Raw genomic sequence first — 25,989 nt, forward strand, 5'->3', positions numbered from 1 at the left:
CTTTCTGGCAGTGGCTGTGTGTCCAGCACCGCTCCACAAATTGCCCGTTGATGACAGTGGCAGGGCAGTTGGTCTTGCCCTTGGCGGTGCCTGGACAAATGTCCCCACACTCCTCATTGTCGTCTTTGTTCAGCACGATATAATTATCCTCCACGGAATCCAGGATGCGAGACCAGTCGATGGTGGCCAGGTAGCAGAGTTCATTGTTCTTCTCAATGCGGACAGACCCCCGGGTGATGTTCATCAGGTTGTAGAGGCCAAGCTCCTTCAGGTGAACCATCTCAAAGATGACCAGCGCATAATTAAAGAAGAGGCGTGAGCCTCGGATAACCGTGAGGTTGGGGAACAAGTCCTTCAGGCTCTCCAGCCCATAGACCCGGAAGAGCAGCAAGTAATCAGTGATCATGATGAGTTTGGGGAAACTGAGGTCTCGGAAGTCCTCAGGTCTCGTTTTGAACATCAACAGAATCTGCAAATGTCCTTCGATGACTGAGCAGTTGGCCAGCTCATGCAGCCGGGTGAGATTATTCCGGATATCCATACCGGGGCACACTGGAAGTGCAAACAAGCAGAGAGCAAGACAAGTGAGCAAACATCCCATGGATGGTTTATAAGAATGAGTGGCAGGGCAGCCATGTGGCCATGTGACCTGGGTCCCACGCCTGCTCAGAACGGCCTTGCCCTGGGCTTAATGTTCTCTCATCCGTCTTGAAATCCTTAATCATTTTTGGGTGAGGCGGTCCCAAGATTTCATTCTGCACTGAACCCCACGACTTCTATAGCCAGCCCCCATCAGTGGTTTTCTCTGTCAAGTGTCCATGCCTAAGTAATTACTCTCAAAAGGCAAAAAACCTGAAGAGTAATAATTCCTTTGGCGGTACCTGTTTAGAAACCTTAAAACCATCACATCAAATATGATGCAAAGGAGACACTGGGATTACAGGGGGTTGAGTAATGCAGCAGGTGCAGAAGGGGAAAGGGGAGCCATCCCCAGTGAGTCAATGTGAAACATCTTCAGGAAATGGATTTATGGGGATAAAGGTGCCCACATCAGAAATGAGGCAAGGAGACCTGGCTGTGTTGTGTCAATTCTCTCATTTTCCTGACTCTCCTTCCCAACCCGCCCTCCTGGCAGGCAGCCACAGTCTAATCACCTTTTACCCAGGTGTGTCAAGGGCTTCCCAGAGAGTCTGATCTCCCCAGTACAAACACCCTGAACACCTATTCTCCTGCAGTTGGTCTCTCCCTTGCTCAGACACCCTCTATGGCTCTCCAGCACCCTGCACTTTCCCTCTCACAGCTCTCAAGGTTCTGCCCCTCCATCCCCGGCACCATGTAAAACAGGCCTGTCCACGACTCTCCAATTACAAGAGGGCCTTCCAAACCTCCCCCCTCCCATAACATGACCTATGAAGAGAAGGGAATGAAATAATGCAGACACCCAAGCAGTGGCTGGCACACAGTAGGTGCTCAATTAATGTCAGCCATTTTCTTGTTGTTTATGTCTCCCAAACGCATCACAGTGTCACCTCTAGGCTCTGTGCTTTCATCCCCATAGACCAGGGTAGGCAAATATTTTCTATAAAGGCTCAGATAGTAAATACATTCTGCTTTGCGGTCAGTCTCTGTTTAGACTATTCCACTCTGTCGTTACAGCTCAAAAGCAGCCCAGAGACCATGAGTGGCTATGGCTGTGTTCCAATAAACCTTTATTATCAAAGCAGGCTGTGGGCTGGTGTTTTCCCTTGAGGTGGTAGTCTGGTGACCCCTGCCTTACTCTGACAAAGTCCAAAGGTACTTCGGCAACAATAGAGATATTCTACATACGTGCTGGTCATATGGAAGCCACCGGCCAATTCGTGGTTGTCAAGCACTTGAAATGCGGCTTATATAAGACTGAGGAGCTGAGTATTTGATTTCACTTTAGTTAGTATGAATGGAAATAGACATGTGCACCAAGTGGCCACTGTTCTAAATACAGTAGCTCGAGTCCCTTTGGCTGTCAAAGTTCTTTACACCTTAGCTCCCTACTTTGAAATCCAGCTCATCATCCTTCAAGATCTAGTTCAGAGGCCACCTCCTCCAGGAAGGCTCCTTTGATTTCCTTTCCTCCATATACTTATTTAGATCTTTCCCTCCTCCTGTGTTCCTTATACTGGAGTTAACATTCATCAGATGTGAATCCCTCAGACAGCCTCTCCTTGCCAAAACACACACACTCACTCAGTCAGAGGTTGGGAGACACCTTCTAGAGGACTAGGATATCAGTTCCAACACCACACACTCATGCCACCCAAGCCTTGTCTGAGGCTCCCAGCTTCAGTCACATCAACAGCATCTACACACAAAGGTCTGTCTAGACAGGTACCTTGATCCCTTCCAACAGGCTCCATCTGCACCCCACAGATGAGAAAACTCTGAGAGGCAAAGCCAATCAGCCAAGGACCCACCAGTAACATTCAAGGTTGCCAGATTTAGCAAATAAAAATGAAGGACAGGGCTTCCCTGGTGGCTCAGTGGCAAAGAGTCTGCCATCTAATGCACGAGACATGGGTTCCATCCCTGGTACAGGAAGATCCCACATGCCTTGGAGCAGCTAAGCCCCCATGCGCCACAACGATTAAGCCTGTGCTCTAGAGCCCGGGAACTGCAACTACTGAAGCCCGAGCGCCTAGAGCCTGTGCTCTGCAACAAGGGAAGCCACTGCAACGAGAAGCCCTTCAACTGCAACTAGAGAGTAGCCCCTACTCACTGCAACTGGAGAAAAGCCCAAGAGTAATGAAGACCCAGCACAGTCATAGATTAGTTGATTAAAAGTTTAGAAAAAAATGCAGACCGCCCAGTTAAATTTGAATTTCAGATAAGCAAGGAGTACTTTTTAGGTAAGTCTGTCTCATGCAATGTTTGGGACATACTTATCCTTAAAAATTACTCATTGTTTATATTAAATTCAAATTTAATTTGGTGTCCTGTACTATATCCGGCAGTGTACAGCTTAGACTTGGTCACAGGTCTGGGCTTCTCAAGCCTGAGCCTCGTAACTCTATGTTACCTGCACACACACGCACACACACTTCTGAAATTGGTGCAGAGACAAAAACACCATCCTTCCCAAGTTGTGGGAGAAATCGGATATGAACATGCATTCAAAGATTAACCAGCTGTTGAACATCAGGGAAATGTAAATCCAAACCACAGTGAGATACAACTTCACTCCCACCAGGATGGCTCAAATTAAAAAGACAGACAATAACAATAGTTGACACAGAAGCGGAGAAATTAAAACCCTGTACATTACTGGTGGGAATGGAAAATGGCTCAGCTGCCGTTGTGGAAAATAGTCTTGTAACCCCTCAAAAGATTAAGCAAAGAGTTACCATATAACCCAGAAACTTCATTCCTAGGTAAAATGAAAACATAGGTCCAACCAGAAATGTGTATACAAATGTCCATAGCATCATTATTTATGATAACCAGCAAGGGAGAAACAAGCCAACACTACACACCCATGAATTGTAGCATGTCTAATACAGAGGAGGATTATTCAACAATAACAGAGGAGGAAACCCTGACACCAGTTACAAAAGGGATGAACCCTGAAAACATGATGCTCAGTGAAGGAAGCCAGTCACAAAAGACCACATGTGGAATGATTCCATTTACATGAAATATCCAGAATAGGCAAATCCATAGAAAGTAGATTAGTGGTTTCAAGGGGTTCGAGAGAGGGAAATGCGGAGTGACAGATAAAGAGTATGGGATTTCTTTGGGAGGACTGATGAAAATGTTCTAAATTGATCACAGTGATGGTTGCCCAATTCTGTGAATGTACTAATGTATGAAGAACTTCTAAATGGTAAACTTTAAATAGGTGAATTGTATGGTATTTAATTAGCTCTCAATAAAGTTGTTGTTTAAAAATTAAATGACTATAACTACCTGGGACAACAAAGAATTGCTTTATTTTTTAATCTCCAATGACTCCAGTGACTTGAGTTAAAGTCCTTATAGCCATAGTGGTGGTGGCGGTAGTTTAGCTGCTCAGTCGTGTCCGACTCTTTGTTACCCCATGGACTGCAGCCCACCAGGCTCCTCTGCCCATAGGATTTCCCAGGCAAGGACACTGGAGTGGGTTGCCATTTCCTTCTCCTCATTAAAGCCGTATGTGTCCCTATTAGTATAAGACAATAGAGCCATTTACTGCAGGGACAGAAAATACCCAGAGGATGTTAGAAGTGGTGCCAACAATATATGTAGGATCTTGCACTGGTTTTTAATACCTCTGGGTGGGAAACTGAAGGATGCTTCAGGTCCTCAGTAAGTGGCACCTGGTTAACCATCACTCTACACACAGATAGGGAAGGACCAGGGGGATCAGGGGAGGAGGGCAATCCTGGTGACAGCTAACACACTCACTTATGTGAAGCACTTGGTCATGTTCTGGCAGGCACGTTCTCTGTCTCTCTTTTTTAAATTATTTATTTAAGTTTTGGTTACATTCCGTCTTCATTGCTATGCACGGGCTTTTTCTAGTTGCGGTGAGCAGGGGCTACTCTCTAGTTGCAGTGCTCAGGCTTCTCATTGCGGTGGCTTCTATTGTTGCAGACACAGACTTAGGCTCACAGGCTCAGTAGTTGCGGCTCTGAGGCTCTAAAGCTGGGGCTCTGTAACTGTGGCACTCGAGCTCAGTTGCCCTGTGGCACGTGGAATCTTCCCAAACCAGGGATCGAACCCGTATTCCCTGCACTGGCAGGCGGATTCTTATCTACTATACCACCAGGGAAGTCCTCTCTTGATGAATTCTAAAACTAATCCCAGAGGAAGTAGATAAACAAAATGGTCCATGCCCATTTTTGTGATGAGCAAGTCAAGATTCACACAGAATGAGTTGTAAGGGGTAACTGAGATTTCAACCCAGCAATTAAAGGCAAAGTTTATGCTATTACTATGTTACAGTCTATCCACCTCTGTTTTTTCAAAAACATACCTAATGAAAAAGCAGGTGAATGTGACTTAAATAAGGAAACAATGAAATAATGTCCATGTGGTGACAACCCGGAGGAAACTTGCTAAAGACGGCTTTCTTCGTTCACTCCTGCAGCATCTATCTGCTGCTAAGTCCGACTCTGTGCGACCCCAGAGACAGCAGCCCACCAGGTTCCCCCGTCCCTGGGACTCTCCAGGCAAGAACATTGGAGTGGGTTGCCATTTCCTTTTCCAATGCATTAAAGTGAAAAGCGAAAGGGAAGTCGTTCAGTCGTGTCCAACTCTTAGCCACCCCATGGACTGCAGCCTACCAGGCTGAAAACCTGTTTCCACTGTTCCAGGGACTGGAAGTGCTTAAAAGAATAGGATACAGGCTGCCCTGGGTCTCAGAGACTGTAGATGCTATTAACTATTCAAATCAATTGAAGGTATAACTGAGGAGGATATCTCAGTTAGGTAAGGACAGTGTCAAAGGCTAGAAGAAATCATAAAAAAAAAAAAGCTACTTGAATAAGCCTGGGACAGTCAAGGAGGGCTTCCTGGAGGAGGTGACACCAGGACTTAAAACCTACACAAACAGAGCAATAAGAATTATTCTGTTCTGCCTACTTCATCGGAAGGTCAAGAGTGACAGCAAGCTACAGCTCATCGCTGTAGGTCACCAGGGTGTGTAGAGTCTATAATAGCCTTATCTGATAGAAACATGATAGAACTTTAAATTTTCTCTAAAAAAGTAAAAAAGAAACACTGAAATTAAATATACTTAATCCAATATATCCAAAAATTTCACTTCCGCATGTAAGCAATACTAAAAAAAAAAAAAAAAACTACAAGATTTTTTTTCACGTTATGCCTCCCAAATGCCACGTGTATTATACACTTGCAACATTTCTCAATTTAGATGCTAAATTTTGATCAGAAATACTCAATCAGTATATGCATATTCCACAAAATGAGTCATTGAAAATGTAGGGTTCTTTGTATCCCTCCCAAAAACAGTTGTTCAATAACAGAATCAAGTGTTGATTTCCTGACATTTCAATCAACTAAAGTTAAACAAGACTTTATGTTTCCTTTTTTCACATTTACGTTTCAATGAATTAAAGTTTGTTGTTGTTCAGTCTAAGTCGCATCCGACGGTTTTTGACCCCATGGGCTGCAGCACACTAGGCTTCCCTGTCCTCCACTATCTCCCTGAATTTTCTCAAACTCATGTCTATTGAGTCAGTGATGTCATCCAACCATCTCTTCCTCTGTTGCCCCCTTCTCCTTTTGCCTTCAATCTTTTCTAGCATCAGGGTCTTTTCCAATGAGTTGGCTCTTCGCATCAGGTGGACAAAGTACTAGAGCTTCAGCATCAGTCCTTCCAATGAATGTTCAAGATTGATTTCCTTTAGGGTTGACTGATTTGATCTCCTTGCAGTCTAAGGGACTCTAAAGAGTCTTCTCCAGCACCACAATTCAAAAGCATCAATTCTTCAGCACTCAGCCCTCATCATGGTCCAACTCTCACATCTATACATCACTACGGGAAAACCACAGCTTTGACTATACAAACTATTAAAGTAAAAATCTATTTGCCCTGGCCACAATTTCAAGAGCACCATGTGGATAGTAGCCACCATATTGGATATGCAACTATAGACTATTTCCATCAAAGCAGACAGTGCTAGTCTTGGAGTTCCCCTCTTGGCCAGAAGAATCTATAATTTTTCAGTTGGAGAGAAGATGGATACAAGAGCCATCTTGGAAAGTGTCCCCTCTCCCCTGTTTTTCTTGTCACCATGGAAACGGCAAATAAGTACTGAGGATCTGGGAGGGAGAGGTCTAGAAGATTCTGAAACTTCTTTACAATGCTAAGAGTTATACTTTTTGCTTTCAAGCCTGTACATTCTTCAGACATTCTTCAAATGCTCCCTGGTGGCCTCTTCCGGGGCCACATGTTCCTCTCTGCATTCTTTCCGGTCTTAACACTGCTTCTTCCAAAATTCAGGAGTCCTAGCCAACACGTCTTGGGTTCAGGTGTCAGGCCACCACCCACACCAGTTTCAGGGCACACTAGAAACCCAACAGATCTGGGAACTTCCCTAGTGGCCCAGTGGCTAAGACTCCACACTCCCAGTCCAGGGGGCCTGGGTTCCATCCCTGAACAGGGAACTAGATCCCACACATGGCAACTGAGAGTTCACATGCCACAAGTAAAGATCCTGCGTGCCTCAACAAAGATGGAAGACCCTGTGTGGCACAGCTAAGAGCTGGTGCAGCCAAAAATAGATAGATAATTTTTTTAAAGAGAGACAGAGAGAGAGAAACCCAACAGATCTGCCCTCCCACTCCAGCGTGGGCACCTGCCAACAGTATGATCCTGAGTCATATATTTAATCTCTGTGTGCCTCAGTTTCCTCATCTATAAATGATGATAATCATGTGATGAAGGGTAGGAAGAATAGAGGAGAACCAGCGTCCGGCCACATACACGCATCAGTTCTTCACTCCAAGCTACTTGGAACCAATTCCCAGATTTATTCCCTTCAGAAATTATAACTTGGGCACACCGAGGTACCAGATACCCTTATGAGTCTCCACCTGACTGCTTTTAAGTCTGGCTCTTAAAACTGACTTCAGCCAAAACCTAGACAGCATATTAAAAAGCAGAGACATCACTTTGCTGACAAAGGTCTATATCGTCAAAGCTATGGTTTTTCCAGTAGTCATGTACAGATATAAGAGTTGGACCATAAAGAAGGCTGAGTGCTGAAGAATTCATGCTTTTGAATTGTGGTGCTGGAGAAGACTCTTGAGAGTCTCTTGGACTGCAAGGGGATCAAACCAGTCAATCCTAAAGAAAGTCAACCCTGAATATTCACTGGAAGCACTGATGCTAAAGCTGAAGCTCCAATACTCTGTCCATCTCTTGCAGAGAGCTGACTCATTGGAAAAGACCCTGATGCTGGGAAAGATCGAGGCGGGAGGAAAAGGGGATGACAGAGGATGAGATGGTTGGACATCATCACTGATTCAATGGACATGAACTTGGGCGAACTCCAGGAGATGGTGACAGACCGGGAAGCCTGGTGTGCTGCAGTCCGTGGGGTCTCAAAGAATTGAACATGACTTGGCAACTGAACAACAACAACGAAAGTGTGTGAGATGGATTCTTCTGGAAATGGCTGGACACAGAAGGGCAGTAAATACCCTGAGGTGGGAGATGCACAAGACTGGGGTCTGGGCAACAGGCAAACTGTCACCAAGACAGATTTCCTCAAAGAGGAAAGAAACTGAGGCTCGGAAAGAAACATGTCCTCCTCAAGGTCATGAAGCCAGAAGGAGACAGAGCTGGGATTTAAACCCAGCATATTAGTCTACTGTGCCATCCCTAACCAATGACCACAGACCAGGTGGCTTAAACAAGAGGAAATTATTTTCTCCCAATTCTGGAGGCCAGAAGTCCGAGATTAAGATGTCAGCAGAACTGATCCTTTCTGAAGCCTCTCTCCTTGGCTTGTAGATGGCCGTCTTCTCCCTGCATCCTCACTCGCTCTCTGGGTGTGTCTGCATCCCAATCTCCTCTTATAAAGACATCAGTCTTATCAGCAAATGGGCTTCCCAGGTGGCTCACTGCTAAAGAACCCACCTGCCAGTGCAGGAGATGTGGATTCGATCCCTGGGTCAGGAAGATCCCCTGCAGGAGGAAACAGCAACCCACTCCAGTGTTCTTGCCTGGGAAATCCCGTGGACAGAGGAGCCTGGCTGGCCGCAGTCCATGGGGCCGCAAAGAGAAGGACATGACTGAGCACATGACTTATTAGCTTAGAGGCCACGCTGGTTATCTCATTTTACCTTGACTGCCTCTTTAAAGACCCAATCTCCAAAGACAGTCACATTCTGAGATGTTAGAGGGTTGGGACTTCAGCATGTGAGTTTGTGGGGAAGGACAAAATTCAGCCTATCACACGTAGGTCCTTAGGATTCCCACACCTGTGTCCTTAGCCATTACACAGCATTTCTCAAAATATTCAGTGGAGGGCTTTCCTGGTGGCTCAGTGGTAAAGAATCTGCCTGTCAATGCAGAAGGCACAGGTTCGATCCCTGATCTGGGAAGATCCCACATGCCTCAGAGCAACTAAGCCCATGTGTCACAACTACTGAACCTGTGCTCTAGATCCCGGAAGTCACAACTGCTGAGCCCACGGGCCACAACGGCTAAAGCCCAAGCGCCCTAGAGTCCATGCTTCGCAACAAGAGAAGCCACTGTAATGAGAAGTCTGCACACCGGGACTGGAGAATACCCTCTGTTTACCAAAACGAGCAAAAAAAGCCCACACAGCAACGAAGACCCAGCACAGCCATAAATAAATAAATAAATAAATATTGTTTAAAATAGAGTATCCCTTCCTTTAATAAAAATTCTCTGTGGACCATCAGAATCACCTGGAGTGATTCTGGGGTGGGGTGGGGGAGAGTGGTGTATGTTAAAATGCAGGTTCTTAGGCCCAGCTCTGGACCAAATGAATCAGTGTCTCTAGGAGCCCAGCCTGTGAATCTGCATTTTAAATGAGGCCCCCAAGGATATGTCAGGGACTCACGTAAGACAAACATACCGTCTACCCAACCTGGGTCACCTCTCCAGCCCCACCTGTTCCTCTGAGCACTCTGTTCCAGGATCAATACCATTAGTTGCCTTCTTTGGGGTTGTTGGTTGTTGTTTTGTTTTTTAATTTACTTGGCTCCACCTGGTCTTAGTCGCAGCACATGTGATCTTTAGCTGTGGCATGTAGAATCTAGTTCCTTGATCAAGGATCGAACCTGGGACCCCTGCATTGGGAAGTCAGAGTCTTAACCACTGGACCACCAGAGAAGTCCCTCCTCGTTCTGAGGCTACAGTCCTATTGGTTTAGGACTGCCCTCTCATGACCTCATTTAACCTTAATTACCTCCTAAAAGCTCTATCTCCAAATACAGCCACATTGAGGAGTTAAAGTTTCAACCCATGAATGGGGAGCGGGGAGATAGCAATTCAGACCACAACAGTTCTTTTCCCCTCCTTTCCAGGACCTGCCCACTCCGGGATAGACTGCTTCCTACTTTAGACAAACATGTACCAAGCCCTTCTCCGACCCACACTTAGAGTACGGTTTCATTTACCGTGTAGTCAGAGTTTCACTAGAATGCACCTCCACTGGGCAGACCAATGTCTGTGGGGACCCAGAAAGATACACCCAGTCTGTGCTGAAAGGGAAGGCGAATGGGGTGGGTGATGAAGCCAGAGAGGGGAGGAAGGAGGCCTCTGACCCAGTTCCTTGAGGAAAAAGTAGGAATCCATGGGTGAAAAGAAGGAAGAGAGGTCCTTGGGGAACAGGAAGCAAACGCAAGCACATAAAGAAGAGAGAACCCCAAGGAAGTGCAGTCATGAAGTCAGGGAGTTGAGACCACATGCTGCCCAGCTAAGGCCAGGCTCAACTGCCCGGGGGATGGGCTGATTGAGCTGGCAGCTGTAGTCGGACCGAAGCAGCAAGTGGAAAAATCTCTCTGGTAGTAGGGCAGAGAAGGTACTGGACAGGGCACTCTGGAACCACCTCTATGGCTTGGCCTAGGGGGCCTGTCATGGGGTGGGTGCAAAAGGAAACAGACAAGACCACAGAGTCATCTAAGGAACCAGCATCAACAGGGACTCGGTCCCCAGGGAGGTAGGGGGTGAGGCACCATTGTTTGATGAACCTGGAGAGGGCCAGATAGAACCAGTGGCAAGGACAGCAGGCTCAGACTGGGGTACAGTGAGTCTGTGGGGGCCTTGGGGATGCTCTGGGATGTGGATCCAGCGGGTGATGGAAAGATGTAGACCCGGAGCTTGGGGAGAGGGGTGGATGCAGGCAGAAGTGATGGCAGTATGTGCTAAAATCAAGAGGATAAAAGGATGGAAGGGGTATGGGAGGTCTGGAGAGCACAGTATTTAAGACCAGGGAACCAGAGAGAGGACCAAAGACCCACAGTCACCCTGACACCCATATCTCCCACAAGCTTCTCTGAAAGCTCCAGAACAGCTAGGCTAATCCCTCCAGTCAGTTCCATACCTCTGTATAGACCACCCCAAGGACATCACCCATCAAACCACAAGGTTACAAGGGGCTTCCATGCCATTTCAAGAGTCCTACCTCCTCATGTGTACAGATGATGCCACAAAAGACACTGGACAAAAATACCAAGAGAAGTCTTGGAACTTTTCTTGGAATCAGCCTGGCAATGCAGGGGACACAGGTTTGATCCCTGGTCCGGGATGATCCCACGTGCCGTGGAGCAACTACTGAACCCAAGTGTTGCAACTGCAGAAGCTTGCACACCCTAGAGCCTGTGCTCCGCAACTAGAGAAGCCGCTTCGATGAGAAGCCAGCGCAGGGCAACTAGTGAGTAGCCCACATGCAACGATGAAGACCCAGTGCAGTCAAAAATAAATTACAAAGTTTTAAACAAGAAAACCAAGAGAAGACTTGTAAGAACAACAACAACAAAAAAGTAGCAGATGTCTTCAATACCATGTAACTGGATATAATTAGGAAGAAACGTCTCGGTGAGAATTTATCCATTTTCTAATCTCCTGCAAGGAAACCAGATCCATGGTTGAAAACAGATTAGCAACAAGAAGTCACAGAAAGGCCATCAGAAAACAAGGGGAGCCCTGCTTTCTTTATCCATTTGTGTCCAACCACTACCTTTTCCCGCACTCTTAATAAACACAGTTTTTTGAAAGTACCTATGTTTTCCACCTTCTCACAAAGGCATGGGAGAGAAGCAAGCACCTCCTGTTAACAGCCTGGTCTTCCTGAACATGAAACAGAAGGTACCCTCTCAACCTGATGGGACACCATCCCCTGAATGAATCGAAAGAAAGGCTCTGATTTGACATCAAATTTTAATCCTCATCAGTCTGCCTCGAACTCCACCTGGAACTCATATCCAGTCTGCACTGGGCAACACAGAACGAATCTCACTCTGCTGGAAACAAAATAGGTTTCTAGAAGCCCCGACAGCCACTGGGGAATGGCTCAGCACCAGGGTCAGCAGAACACAGGAGGACCTCCCTGCTCCTTGAAACAACAGCTAGGGGCTCTCTGCCATCTCTCATCTCTCAAGGGTTTCCCAGGTGGCTCAGTGGTAAAGACTCCACCTGCCAATGCAGGAGACGTGGGTTTGATCCCTGGGTCAGGAAGATCCCCTGGAGGAGGAAATGGCAACCCACTTCAGTATTCTTGCCTGGGAAATCCCACGGACAGAGGAGCCTAGCGGGCTACAGTCCATGGGGTTGCAAAGAGTGAGACACGATGGAGAGACTGAACAAATGTGCACATGTATAGACCTGAATTACTTTGCTGTACACCAGAAACTAACACAACATTGTGAACCAAGTATACTTCAATTAAAAAAATTTTTAAGGATGTTTGTCTTAATCCTTGGGGATTTATGAATCCACACCAGGAGAGATGCGACAAGAAGGTAAGATGTCACCTTGTTCGATCTGAGCTGGAACATGCCTGTCAGATGATCCCAATTTTTTGCCACTTGTGCCTCCTGGTGCATGTCCAGGAATAACAATTAAAGCTCTGAGTATTTATTTTGGAATTACAAATGTGCTTTACTGTGCTTAGTCACTCAGTCGTGTCTGACTCTTTGCGACCCCATGGACTGCAGCCTGCCAGGCTCCTCTATCCATGGAGATTCTCCAGACAAGAATACTGGAGTGGGTTGCCATTCCCTCCTCCAGGGGATGTTCCCAATTCAGGGATCAAACCCAGGTCTCCCACACTGCAGGTGGATTCTTTATCATCTGAGCCACCGGGGATGCCAAATAAATTTTCACAAATAGGTGAATTCACAAATATGGAATCCAGAAAAAATGAGTATCTTATGAGTAATGAAGTTTTCAAGCTTAAGACTATTGATCCAATATAAGATACTTATTAAAAATATTTATTCATTTATTTGGCTGCCCTGGGTCTTAATTGTGGCTTGTGGGATGTTTGGTTACAGCATGTGGGACCTTAAGTCCCTGACCAGGGATCAAACCCAGGCCCTTTGCCTTGGGAATATGAAGTCTTAGCCACTGGGCCACCAGGGAAGTGGCAGGAATTAAGACACTTTTAAAAGTCTAGGGAAAACTGCTAAGTCACTTCAGTCGTGTCCAACTCTGTGCGACCCCATAGACGGCAGCCCACCAGGCTCCCCCGTCCCTGGGATTCTCCAGGCAAGAACGCTGGAGTGGGTTGCCATTTCCTTCTCCAATGCATGAAAGTGAAAAGTGAAAGTGAAGTCACTCAGTTGTGTCCGACTCTTAGCAACCCCATGGACTGCAGCCTACCAGGCTCCTCCACCCATGGGATTTTCCAGGCAAGAGTACTGGAGTGGGGTGCCATTGCCTTCTCTGTTGAATGTCTCTAAAGGCAGCCATTTAAAATAAAATCTTCTTTAAAGAAAGTGAAAGTGAAGTCGCTCAGTCGTGTCCGACTCTTTTCGACCCCATGGACTGTAGCCCACCAGGCTCCTCCATCCATGGAAATTTCTAGGCAGGAGTACTGGAGTGGGTTGCCATTTAGGGATGCAAAATGTTGCCAGGGGTTTGAGGTAGGGATGGCATAACAATAAAGGGGTGGCTAGAAGGAGTTTGCGGAGAAGGCAATGGCACCCCACTCCAGTACTCTTGCTTGGAAAATCCCATGGATGGAGGAGCCTGGTAGGCTACAGTCCATGGGGTCGCTAGGAGTCGGACGTGACTGAGCGACTTCACTTTCACTTTTCACTTTCATGTATTGGAGAAGGAAATGCCAACCCACTCCAGGGTTCTTGCCTGGAGAATCCCAGGGACAGGGGAGCCTGGTGGGCTGCCGTCTATGGGGTCGCACAGAGTTGGACACGACTGAAGCGACTTAGCAGGAGAAGGAGTTTGGGTGGTGGTAGATGGGACACTTCTGTGTCCTAACTGTGGGGACAGCTACACAATTCTATGCAGGGATTAAAATGCAAAAACTGTACGCACCAAAAAAAGTCAGATTTACTGTACCACCATTTTTATAATAAAAATATTTAAAGATCCACACCAAACAGGGACTTCCCTGGAGGTCCACTGGTTAAGAATCTGCCTTCCAATGCAGGGGATGCAGATTTGATCCCTGGTTGGGAGAACTAAGGTCCCACATGCTGCTGGGCAGCTAAGCCCATGTGCCACAGCTACTGAAACCCCCGGCTCTAGAGCCCATATGCCACAACTAGAGAGAAGCCTGTGCACCACAACTAAGACCTGAAGCAGCCAAATAAATAAATAAATATTTAAATCAAAAAGATACACACCAAAATAGGACACACACCTATGTATATGTATGTAGGTGTGCGTGTGTGCATGTACAACCTCAGGCATGTCTGACTCTTTGTGACCCCAGGAGACTGAACCTGCCAGGCTCCTCTGTCCATGGGATTATCTAGGCACGAATACTGGAGTAGGTTGCCATTTCCTTCTCCAGGGCATCTTCCCCACCCAGGGATCAAACCTGTGTCTCCTGCATCGGCAGGTGCGTTCTTTGCCACTGAGCCACTGGGAAGCCCAAACACAGCGTAGTCATCTCCCAAGACAGAAATACAATGGTTTTAGGGACAAAACGGAACTTTTATTGTTCCCCCCTCTAAACTTGTGCAATTTTTCTTTTGCAATGAGAATGCAGTTATTATTTTAATTTAAAAACCATAAGTATGATCCAATCTCAAAACATAAAGCGAGTCACTCCCACTGTGTTCTTCATAGAAATTTACATAAGGGGTTCTCAAGAGGTCCCCACAAGTGGTATCTCCCAGCAGATACCACTTTCTCTTGGCACTAGAGACAGGGCTGATAGCACAGAGTCCTCACTCGATGCCAAGAAGACGGTTTAAACAAATAAACCCAAAGATCTCTCACACACACACACCCAAAGAAGGAACATCACTGTTATTTTCTCACCATCAGAGCCCATACATTCAGCACAGCAAATGATATCAGTTTCTTTAATAAGGCTTGCTCTGTAAAGGGAAAAACACAGTGTTTTTCCTGAGCGTTTCATTTAACTTGATTCATTCAAAGTCGAACCAGGACCACACAAGCTATGAGGCATGTCATAACGATCCTCAAGGAGTTTGTTCTAAATCCAAAGTCGGCAAACTTTCTCTGGAAAGGGCCCAAGTGTAAATATTGTTGGGAGCCACGCGATCGCAACCGTTCAACTCTGCCCTTACAGCACGAAAGCAGTGATAGAGGACGCCTGAGCCAACGGGCATGGCGGCTTGCCAATAAAACTTTATTTACAAAAACAGGCGTGGGCGGGCAGGGTTTGACCCCTGTTCTAAAGACTTTGACCACATATAAATTAACAAGTGAGCGTGAGAGAGAGAGTCAGAGTAGGGAATGGCCGTCGATGCAGACCAAGATAATAAGCCCAGAAAAGGAGCAGAGGAAAAGAAGAGAGAGAATGGGAGGAGCCAGGTACAGGTGAAAACTCACCAGGAGAGGGAAAGCAAAACCCAGAGAAGTCAGCTGGGGTGAGGCTGCCATTGGTAGGTGAGGAACGACTTTTGCTAGCACCATGGGCAAAGCAACGGAGACACAAGCCAGATGCTGTGGGCAGAGCAGTGGGTGAAAAGTGAGAGAGCAAGGGTGATGAGTACCCATCAGCAGTTGGGGGAGGCTTGACAGAGGAAGGCAAAAGGTGGGTGGTGGGTAGCGGGGCCCTGGGGAGTATTGAGGCTGAAAAGAACAAGGCTCCCAGGCAGATGGAGATCCCTGAACAGAGAGGAGAGAGGAGGGGACCTAAGTGGATAAGTGTCCTGCATACTAAGTCACTTCAGTCGTGTCTGACTCTTTATGACCCCATCGACTGCAGCTTGCCAGTGTCTTCTGTCCATGAGATTTTCCAGGCAAGCATACTGGAGCAGGTTGCCATGCCTTCCTCCAGGGGATCTTCCTGATCCAGGGATTGAACCCACATCTCATGTGTCTCCTGCACTGGCAGGTAGGTTCTTTACCACTAGCACCAAAAGCAGTGGTTCTCAATCAGAGGACAGTTGGTGGTGTCTGGAGACACATTTTAGTGGTCATGACTTGGAGAGGGGCATTGCTACTGGTCAGAGACCACAGACAGTGAGCAACATCTTAAGATACACAAGACAACCCCCTGCAACCAAGAACTATCCAACCTCATAGATCAAGAGCATGGAAATTGAGAAGGTCTATTCTAGCCAAAAAATAAAGGATGTCAACGAGGAAGTGGAGTGAGGTGGGGTCCCTCGGGGTGAGGCTCGCCCCCAGTGACCTCTATGAATGAGCAGGGCAGGGTCGAGAGGCAGGTCACTAAGAGGGAAGCAAAGACTAGGAAGAACCTCAGAGAACTGACCCAGAGAGCAGAAGTTCTGCTCTGAGGGTCCCGGAGCGCACCGGAGAACCCACAAGAGACACACTAGATTCCACCTTCGAGATGTAAGGGGGATCCAAAAGCAACAACTAGCACCTCAACTCATCGATTCACTGCCCCCGCCAAGATTCAGTTTCCACTATAATTAATCCCACTTTGCCTTCATTCTCTGACTTTGCAGTGCTCCTGGGTCATCTCGGGCCAGAGTGGGTCAACCCAAGGAGACATGGGAGGGAAAACCACTGCCCAGTTCAGCCAAGCCACAGAGACTCCACAGGGGGGATGAAATGGGCTGGCACATCCCACGTGACATTGAGGAGAGAGTCCTCAGTCCTTCAAAATCCCACTGATCTCCCTCGACCCCACCCCCACCCCAGACAGAATGCCACACTGCTTGCTGCTGGAGATTAACCAACGATCCGGAAAGTTCCTTACCCCACCCCAAACCTCTGAAGGGCATCACATGTCATTTATTCGAGAGTATTTTGTTAACCTTTACACCACAGGGGTTAGGGCGGGGAGGCTCAGAGTCCCAAGAAGAACCTTCTGTTAAGAAACCTTTTATTAACAAACCGGGCTTCTCATCTCAGCACTGCCACCTCATCCAAGTTCCTCACCTTCGAAATGGAGGATAAACCTTACTTCAGAGGGCTGTGGCGAGGATTAATCGAGATTATCAATGCAGAGTGTGTAGAATAGCGTCTGCGGAGCCTTTGCTTATATTTGTGGCAGTTAGGTTTTATCTGGAAAATAAAGGAGCCATGACTTGGACTCCTGGGGAGAACAGGAAGGAGTTGAATCTAGAACAAATATTTAGGACTTCCCTGGTGATCCAAGGGTGACAAATCCACCTGCCAACGCTGAGGACAGGGGTTCGACCTCTGGTGTGGGAAGATCCCGTGTGCTGCAGAGCAGCTAAGCCCGAGGGCCACAGCTGCTGAGCCTGTGCTCTAGGGCCAGGGACCCACAACTATTGAGCACACGTGCCACAACTACTGAAGCCCGCGTACCCTAGAGCCTGGTCTCCACAACAAGAGAAGCCACCGGAATGAGAAGCCCATGCACAGCAACTAGAGAGTAGCCTCGATCCTCACACCCAGAGAAAAGCCCAGCACAGCAATGAAGACCCAGCACAGTCAAAATAAATTTATCAAACATCTACTAGGTGTCAGGGGCTGCTCTAGACTCTGGAACTGTGGCAGTGAACAAAAGAAACATAAGCCTCTCCCTCGTGGAAACTATAAACATGTAAGAAGTAGTAAATCCATCCACTGACCCCTGAAAGTGAAAGTCGTTCAGTCGTATCGGACTCTTTGGGACCCCATGGACTGTAGCCCACCAGGCTCTGTCCATGAGATTCTCCAGGCAAGAATACTGGAGTGGATAGCCATTCCCCTCTCCAGGGGACCTTCCCGATCCAGGGATCAAACCCAGGTTCCTACAGGCAGATTCTTTACCATCTGAGCCACCAGAAAAGCCAGCCCAGGCACAAATCCACTATTAATTACTAAAGCTACCAGGAACAGAGGAGCAAGGAATCGCATACATATACAGGTGTGCACGCACACACAGACACACATGGGCATGGACGTGCAAAGCCTGATACAGATCTAACAGCTGGTCTGGGTTTCTGTTTTTTTTTAAACAAGAGCCTAAATCCACTGCTACCCTTCCTTGGAGGAGCACCCACTGTATACCAGGCACTCAGTGCTTGGAGACTCGCCTAATTGGCAAAGGTGCTCCACAAACCCGGTTTGTCAACTCCAGAGCCCCCACATGCTTTCTCGTGCATCCCCACTCACTGACAGGCAACTCAGGAACTTCTGCTCCTTCCCTGCCTGACCCCTTCCTCATCGGGACTGATTTCCTTTTATGGAGAAATCTGAAGAAGTAACCCAACACATATTTTGAAAGCAGGGCCTCCGCCATCATGGTGGGAAACCCCAGTTATATTCTCTTCAAGGATTTTCCATCCTTGACCTGCAGCCAGAAAGACCTGCTGTCAAGCCCAAGGAAAATGCTGGGACTTGCCCCTCTCCCCATACCAGGGAGCTGCTAGCCCAGGGACACTCATGAGGGAGACTTGAGGAGGGAGACTTGAGAAGGCAGAGGGGACGGGGTGCTGGGCTGACCACAGGTTAGAGACCTGCCCAGCCGACAGGTAAAAGGGTGGAGGAGGGAGGTTACCAGGGGTTCCTGGGGCATGGGCAGCTGGGCAGAGCCCTGGGCCCTGGCACCACCAGAGAGGTTTGTCTTCTCTCTAGCTCTGATTCTGGGGCAAGTGAATTCTGTGTCCTTCCTGAGCCTCAGTTTACTCCTCTATGAAATGGCCCAACAGCAGTATCAGCCTCCACGGGCTGCGGCAGAGATCCAGAGAGATAAGACCGGCCAGCCCGAGGCATCTGGCGACACTAGCTATAATAATCATAAAAGCCGACACTACTGCTACTACAGCTGCGCTGTTGCCAAGGGCTAGAGCTTGCCTCCGACATCTGGAAACAGAATTCCAGAGTATAAACATGGAACTGAAGTCAGGGGTAGCCGTGGGTCTAGATACCAGAAAGAAAGGGGCGGGTTCTACACTTCCTCGGCCCCTGGGGTAGCGTCACCAAGCTGCTGGGATCCCAACGGACCACCCTGCCTTCAGTCAGTCACCCTCGATTCTCACTCCAAACCGTCTGTGCCCGGGGCATTTGGCTGTCCGAGAGTGTCCGATGACCCTACTTCTCGGAGGCGACCCAGAGAGGACGTGTGTCCCGTCTCTGGAGCCAGGTGGTGGGCTCGGAGAGGCCCAGACACGGGGGTTTGAGGAGCGCTCTCGGGAGAGGCGCCCGCAGAAGGGCGGGCACTAGGGCAAGGTTCCTGCAGCCCGGGGCCGCATGCGGGTCTTGGAGCCGCTAGCCCAGGCGGGCAAAGGCCAAGGTCAGCGGCTTCCCGCCCCCCGCGAGGCCGGAGAAACCGTCCGGGCCACCAGCCCTCCGACGGAGGACTGCACTCCGTCCACAACGGGGGGTGGTTCCATTTTGGCAAAGGGTACCCTCCCCAGCTGCGCGGCTTCCCGCCCACTCCGGGACCCCCCAGACTCACCTTCTCCAGGGTACAGGTGGCCCGCGGCGCCCACCAGCAGCGCGGCGACGACCACCATCAGCAGCACGGCTGCCGCCCCCCTCCCGCCCCCGGCGCCCATGGCTGCGGGAGCGCGGAGTGCCGAAGGATCAGAGCGCGAGGCGCTGGCTGGCGGGGTGCATGCTACGAAGCGGCCGCCCCAGAGGGGCTGGGGGTCGCGCGTCCTTCTCTTCCACGCGGGCCGCCCAAGGTCCCGCAGCCTGCGCCTGGGAGGACTCTAGAAACGGCCCCGGGAGGGGCGCGCGGCCTCCGCCGCTACGAATCCGGCAGCGCGGCCGGGTGGAGACGGTCCCGACTCCGGGCCCCCGCGGCCCGGGCCCCCGTCCCGACGATCTTAGGGCCCGGAGCCCCGCGCTCTGCCCCCCTGACTCTAGGCTTTTGGCCCCGAGCGCTCCGGAGCTCCGATCTTCGGACGCGCGGACAAACGGACGTGCGGACAGGCGGGCGGGCACCTGGGCTGGCGGGTGGCGGGCAGGCGGCGGGAGCCAGGGCTGCTCGGCCCGTAAACAACGCGGCCCGTCAGCTGGGCCCCGTTCGGGCCGCGGGAAAAGGCGGCGCGGATCTAGACTCGGAAGGGACTCGGCGCCCGGCAGAGGCCCGAGAAGGGTGGAAGGAGGACCGGCAGGGGGGAGGCGCCGCCCCGCCCGCCCGCCAGTCTCCCTATCCTGGGCCCCGCGCTGGAGGCCCCCGTCGCGCCCTAGCTGAGGGGGCGCCCCAGATCCCTGCCCAGCCCCAGCGCCCTGTACAGCCCCAGGATTCCTGTCTCAGAGCCCGGGAGCGCCCCAGATTGACCAACTCAGCAAGTCGTATCCCGTGTTCCCGTGTTTAAAACATTTTGCTAGTTTGTTCTTCGTGGGACTTTGGAAAATTCATTTTTATTTTTTTTAATATTGTATTAAAATATTGTTTATCGTGGTTACTCGGCTTTTTGGTACTCCCTTAAATGTTACGTTCACCTCCCCCTCGTCACAGTCTGGCCAGTGAGTATGGGCCTCGACGCCCCAGAGCGTCCTACCCCGGAGTGCGCCCCCGCCCAGAGCCAGGCCCCTAGGGACAGCCACGTGCACGAGCGTGCTGCGTGCGCTCAAGTATTCGGTAGCCTGGGCCCCTCCGCACAATGCGTGGTTCAAGGTGGAGAAATGACACTTAGGAGAAAGTGTAGAAACTCGCAAAAAAAAAAAAAAAAAAAAAAAAAAAAAAAAGTGCAAACCAGGCGCTGGAGATGTTGGGTAGGACACAGGTAGACACACCCAATTTTCAATATGCAGCCCCAGAGTCCATGTGTGTTTGAGTGTCAGTCACATGACTGTGGCCACCGCGCCTTGCTGAAGAGGGGCCTTAAGCTCAGAAAAGCCAGAACCTAGTGAGAATCTGGTCCCTCCACTTAAGACTTCCTGTGCAGCCTTGAATGAGTAATTTTTCTTTCTCTCGATGGGCCTCATCTGTATGATGCATGTAAGGACACCTTCAGGTCAGATTTGGTGAGTTGTAAGGGCTTCCCGGGTGGCTCAGTGGTAAAGAATTTGCCCACCAATGCAGGAGACTCAGGTTAGATTCCTGGGTCAGGAAGATCCCCTGGAGGAGGAAATGGCAATCCACTCCAGTATTCTTACCTGGAAAATCCCATGGATAGAGGCAGGCTACAGTCCATGGAGTCGCAAAGAGTTTGACATGACTGAGCTCGTATGCGTACACACACACACACACACACACACACACACACACGACCGAGCACGCATACACATGCACACACACACAGTCTCAGAGGGGAAATAAAGCATGACAAAGCACCCAGAACAACTGTTGGCTGAGGGCGTTCATTCTTTCTTTCATCTATTAACCAAATATTAGTTTGCCAGTAGATGGGCCCACTGTTCTTCTAACTCAAATCTATTCCTGCCTCCCTGTCCCTCTAGTGTCTGGCTCCACTTGTCTGTTCCAATGAGCCTTCCCTGACCACCCTTTGCAAACACTCCCTGTCCCCTCTGCCGTTTGTTCCTGTTCGGGACAACACACTGGTGTCTCTACTTGAAATTCTGACTTACTGTATGTATTCACCCCTCCCCAGGAAGGCAGAAATCTTGTCCATCATGTTCAGTATTTTACACCCAATGACTGACATATCCATTGCTTAATAAATATTTGTTGAGTGGAAAAATCAACATGCAGTAAGCAGTGAGGATTTGCAGGGAGCCAAATAAATACCATTCATTTCCTTGTAGACCTCACAACCCAGTGTGGGGAGAAAGCCATTAAGTTACACATCAGATGTTTTATAAGGTGAGGTGGGGAGAGGCAGAAAGATTCTCCAAAGAGGTGATTTTGAACTGAAATCTGAGGAGGCAGAGCCAGCGCAGGGAAGCATCAAGAAAGTGTTCCAAGTGGAGGGAATGGCATGTGCAAAGGCCCAGAGGACAGGCTAGTGTTCTCACAACTGGGCCAGGCACTGTAGCTGGAGCAAAGAAAAGAGGGAGGCTGGGCTGGTAGGCGAGACTAGAAGGGATGGATATACCATGGACAGGTTGTCTTCAACACACCCTTTGTCCTAAAAGCAACAGGGATGCATTAAAGGGTTTATACCAAAAGGTTGGGCTTCCCTGGTGGCTCAGACAATAAAGAATCTGCCTGCAATGCAGGAGACCCAGGTTGGACCCTGTGTCTGGAAGATCCCCTGGAGAAGGGAATGGCTACCCACTCCAGTATTCTTGCCTGGAAAATCCCATGGACAGAGGAGCCTGGCATGCTACAGTCCATGGGATCGCAAAGAGTCAGACACAACTGAGCGACTGAACTGAACTGACTGAAAAGCCACCAACAATTTCAGGCAGGTGCCATTTGCTAAAATTCCAAGGGACATATTGCCCTCTGGAAATCCTTCAGGATGCAAGACCTCCACATAAAGTTGGGTATAAAGTCAGAAGAATCATTGTAGTTGTGACTTACTGGGAGAAAATGAAGACACCTCCACTTCCAGAAAAAAAACAACAACTCATTATTTCTTCTGTAAGCTACTTCCCCCACGCCCCCCCAAAAAAAATACCAGGATATAAAAAATGAAAGTCAACCTCTGCCCTTTCTTGAAAGCACTGGAGTGGGAGTAGAAAATCACCATTTGCTAATCTCCAAAATAATTGATTCTGGCAAGAGCCATCAATGAACGTTAAAAGTGATGGTTGGAAACTTGAAAAGTAATGGGGTATTTCCATGGTCTGCAAGTATCTCTTTGCAGCATGTTTGTCCAAAAAAAGAAAAATGGTAGCTTCGTGGAAGAAAAACCTGGCTTAACAAAATGATCAAAGTTACTCCTGGATTTTCTTTTGTAATAAAATAGATTATTGGGACAGTTGGGGAAGATTGAAATGAATCTATCAGTTCCACAGTGATACTGTATCAATATTAATTTTGATCCTTTTACTGAAGTGATGTAGCAGAATGTCCTTGGCTTTAGGTAATAAACATCAAGTGAAGTATGTAGGGGTTAAGGAACATAATATCTGCAACTTACTCTGAAATGGTTCAGAAAAAAAAAAAGAGAGAGACAGAGAAAGAACAAAGCAGGTGTGATTTTTAAAAGTGTGATGAAATTGGTGAATCTGATAAAGTGTGTATATAAGGGTTAATTGCACTATTTGTGCAACTTTTCTGGACGTCTGTGCAGGTGTGTACTCAGTCGATCAGTCGTATCTGACTCTTTGTGACCTCATGGACTGTAGCCCACCAGGCTCCTCTGTCCATTGGATTTTCCAGGCAAGAATACTAGAGTGGGTTGCCATTCCCTCCTCCAGAGGATCTTCCCAACCCAGGGATCCAACCCACGTCTCCTAAGTCCCCTGCATTGGCAGGCAGATTCTTTACCGCTGAGGAAGTCTGCTGCTGCTGCTGCTGCTGCTGCTAAGTCGCTTCAGTGGTGTCCAACTCTGTGCGACCCCATAGGAAGTCTGACATCATGTCAAAATTATTAATAAAAGCTTTAATAGTTTTGAAAAACCACTTGGGACTTTCGTTTGGCTTTGTTTTTCTTAGATTGGCTTTGGTCTGACATTTAAACACATACCATACTTGAAGACATGATGAAAAGAGAGAGATCGTTTCACGGTTCATGAGTATAAACACCAAATACTGTACTTGTGTTATGCATCGAGGAGGGCTTGGAGAGAAACCACCACCACCTTGCTGGGGTCTTCCTTTAGCGAGTCCCTTTGGGACAATCTCCCTCAATCTTGCGTTATGTTATGTTAAAGTTTTCCGTTATGTTAAAGCAGGAAGCCCAGTGTAAATCCTGACTCCTGTGTTGTCATGGAAACCTGCTTTAATAGAGTACATTTAGGAGTAGAGGGGGAAACTACAGATGGATCTGCCTTGCGGGTGACAGTGCAAAAACCCAGCAGTGAGAATTTACTAACAGAACCAGGAGGAAGCTTGCGTGAACATGACACCCACACCAGGATCAAGTGGAACTTGGGCCAGGAGGGCAACGATGGTTCAACACTAGGAAGTCTAGTCATCCAGATCACCGTCTTCATAGATTTAGGTTACATGAGCATCTCTATGCTACTGAAAATGTCTTTTATGGAACTTCCCTGGTGGTTCAGTAGCTAAGACTCCACGGTCCCAAGGTAGAGAGCCCAGGTTCAATCCCTGTTCAGGGAACCAGATGCCACAAGACACAAGTAAAGATTCTGCTGCAACAAAGATCAAAGATCCAAAGTGCTGCAATGAAGCCCTGGTGCAGCCAAACAAATAAATACGTACTTGTAGATGTATTTGATGAATTCCATAGCCGCTCAAAAAAGGAAGCATAAGACTGCAATATGGAAATTTTGTTTTATAATTGCAAAGTAGGGAACATCTCTTCAAGCAAGACGCAAACCTAAAATCTAAAAATAACAAATCTGGCTATGTAAACATTGAGTTATATGAATAGTGAAATAAAGTCCTGCATAAAACCGAACGTCAGATTTTTAAAAGTGAGAAAAACATATGCAACTTAAGTGACAGATAAAGGGCATGCATTATGGCATGTTACATAATGTGTAATACATAATACTTTCAGTGAGGGAAAAAAGTCCAAACTTTTATTTGCCAAAATAAAAATGGCAAAGGACATGAATAGACACAAAGACAGACCCCTGAAAAGAAAAGAAAAAAAAGATGGAACACAAAAAATATTGAAATATGTAAAAGGATGTTCAGCTTTCTTCATAGTTAGAGATATGCCGATGTCATTTTCAACTGCATTTGCCAATAGTCAGGAAAATGGTAACACAATGTGAAGATTTGTGAGAATGCACACACATAAACATGGTATAAACACTGGTTGTCCAGTGGCTAAGACTCCATTCCTCCAATGCAGAAAGCCCAAGTTCGATCCCTGGTCAGGGAACTCAATCCCACATGCTGCAACTAGATTCTTATGCCTCAACTAAAACCTGATGCAACCAAATAAATATTTTTTAATGACATTTTAAGTGTTTTTTTTTTAACCCACTGGTATAAATGAGTTCAGCCTATGAGGGGGGTAGATTTGGCAATGACTTTCAGCATATAAATTGCATTGATGCTTTTTCCCACTGGTCTCACTTCTAGGAAATTAGACACTGCACAAATATTCTCCATGGGTGTAAAAAGAAGTGTTCTCAAAGACAGTCATTGCAACAAAGCCTGAAAGCAACCTAACTAACTTTTCCCCCAAGAAACGGGGAGACTTTTACATTCTCCTCAAAATGCCTCATCACTTCAAATATTTCAAAATTTCCTTGTCCTTTGTCTTTTCTTTCTTCTCTGATTCCACTCACATATGATTTACACTGACAAGTTATAGTAACTTCCAGTATCCTCCAACTTTTTCCTGGGTTTTATTTTTCCTTTGAGACTGTAAAGGCAGGGTGTGAAATTGATATAAAAACAGATATCTTATACTTACACAGCTTGATGTCTGCCCATCCTGTTCTGATGGGGTGTTATTTCAACACTTCCACAAAGCACTGTTATTCGTAAAATCTCCATGTCTGACCCTTAGTCAAATACACTCGGCTATTGTTTTTGTTTTATATTTATCATGGTAAAATATATATAATACAGAATTCACCACTGAAACCATCTTAAAGCGTACAATTCAGTGACATTCAGTATGATGTTGTGCAACTTTTACTATTATCTTGTTCCAGATTTTTTTTCATCTTCCCAGACGGAAACACCATACCCATTAAGCAACCACTCTCCGTTCTCCCTCCCCTCAGCCCCTGGCAACTGCTAATCTACTTTCTGCCTCCATGGATTTGTCTATTCTGCACATTTCCTATAAATAGGATTATATATTATGTGACTTTGTGACTTTCACTACTTACCATAATGTTTTCAAGGCTCATCCATATTGTAGCATGGATTAGCTGTTCAGTCACTAAGTCGGGTCCTACCCTTTGCGACCCCATGGACTACAGGCACCAGGCTTCCC

The 25,989-nt window shown here is 47.7% G+C and overlaps 1 protein-coding gene across 4 annotated transcripts in view; it reads right to left on the bottom strand.

The window, feature by feature from the left end:
* The window catches only part of INSR (insulin receptor), a 146,561-nt gene extending 126,573 nt beyond the window's left edge, over positions 1–19,988 (bottom strand). For 3 of the 4 annotated variants that reach the window (XM_070373711.1, XM_070373709.1, XM_005890758.2), the window contains exons 1-2: positions 19,497–19,988; positions 1–552 (exon numbers count right to left, since the gene is read on the bottom strand). In XM_070373711.1, the coding sequence (XP_070229812.1) occupies positions 1–552; positions 19,497–19,596 (652 nt within the window). In that variant the 5' untranslated portion in view covers positions 19,597–19,988. The remainder of the gene's footprint in view (positions 553–19,496) is intronic. The other variant, XM_005890759.2, reaches the window with a different exon arrangement.
* Positions 19,989–25,989: the final 6,001 nt, after the last annotated feature.

This window comes from Bos mutus, chromosome 7 (genome assembly GCF_027580195.1).
Source record: "Bos mutus isolate GX-2022 chromosome 7, NWIPB_WYAK_1.1, whole genome shotgun sequence".
In the NCBI taxonomy this organism is placed as follows: domain Eukaryota; kingdom Metazoa; phylum Chordata; class Mammalia; order Artiodactyla; family Bovidae; genus Bos; species Bos mutus.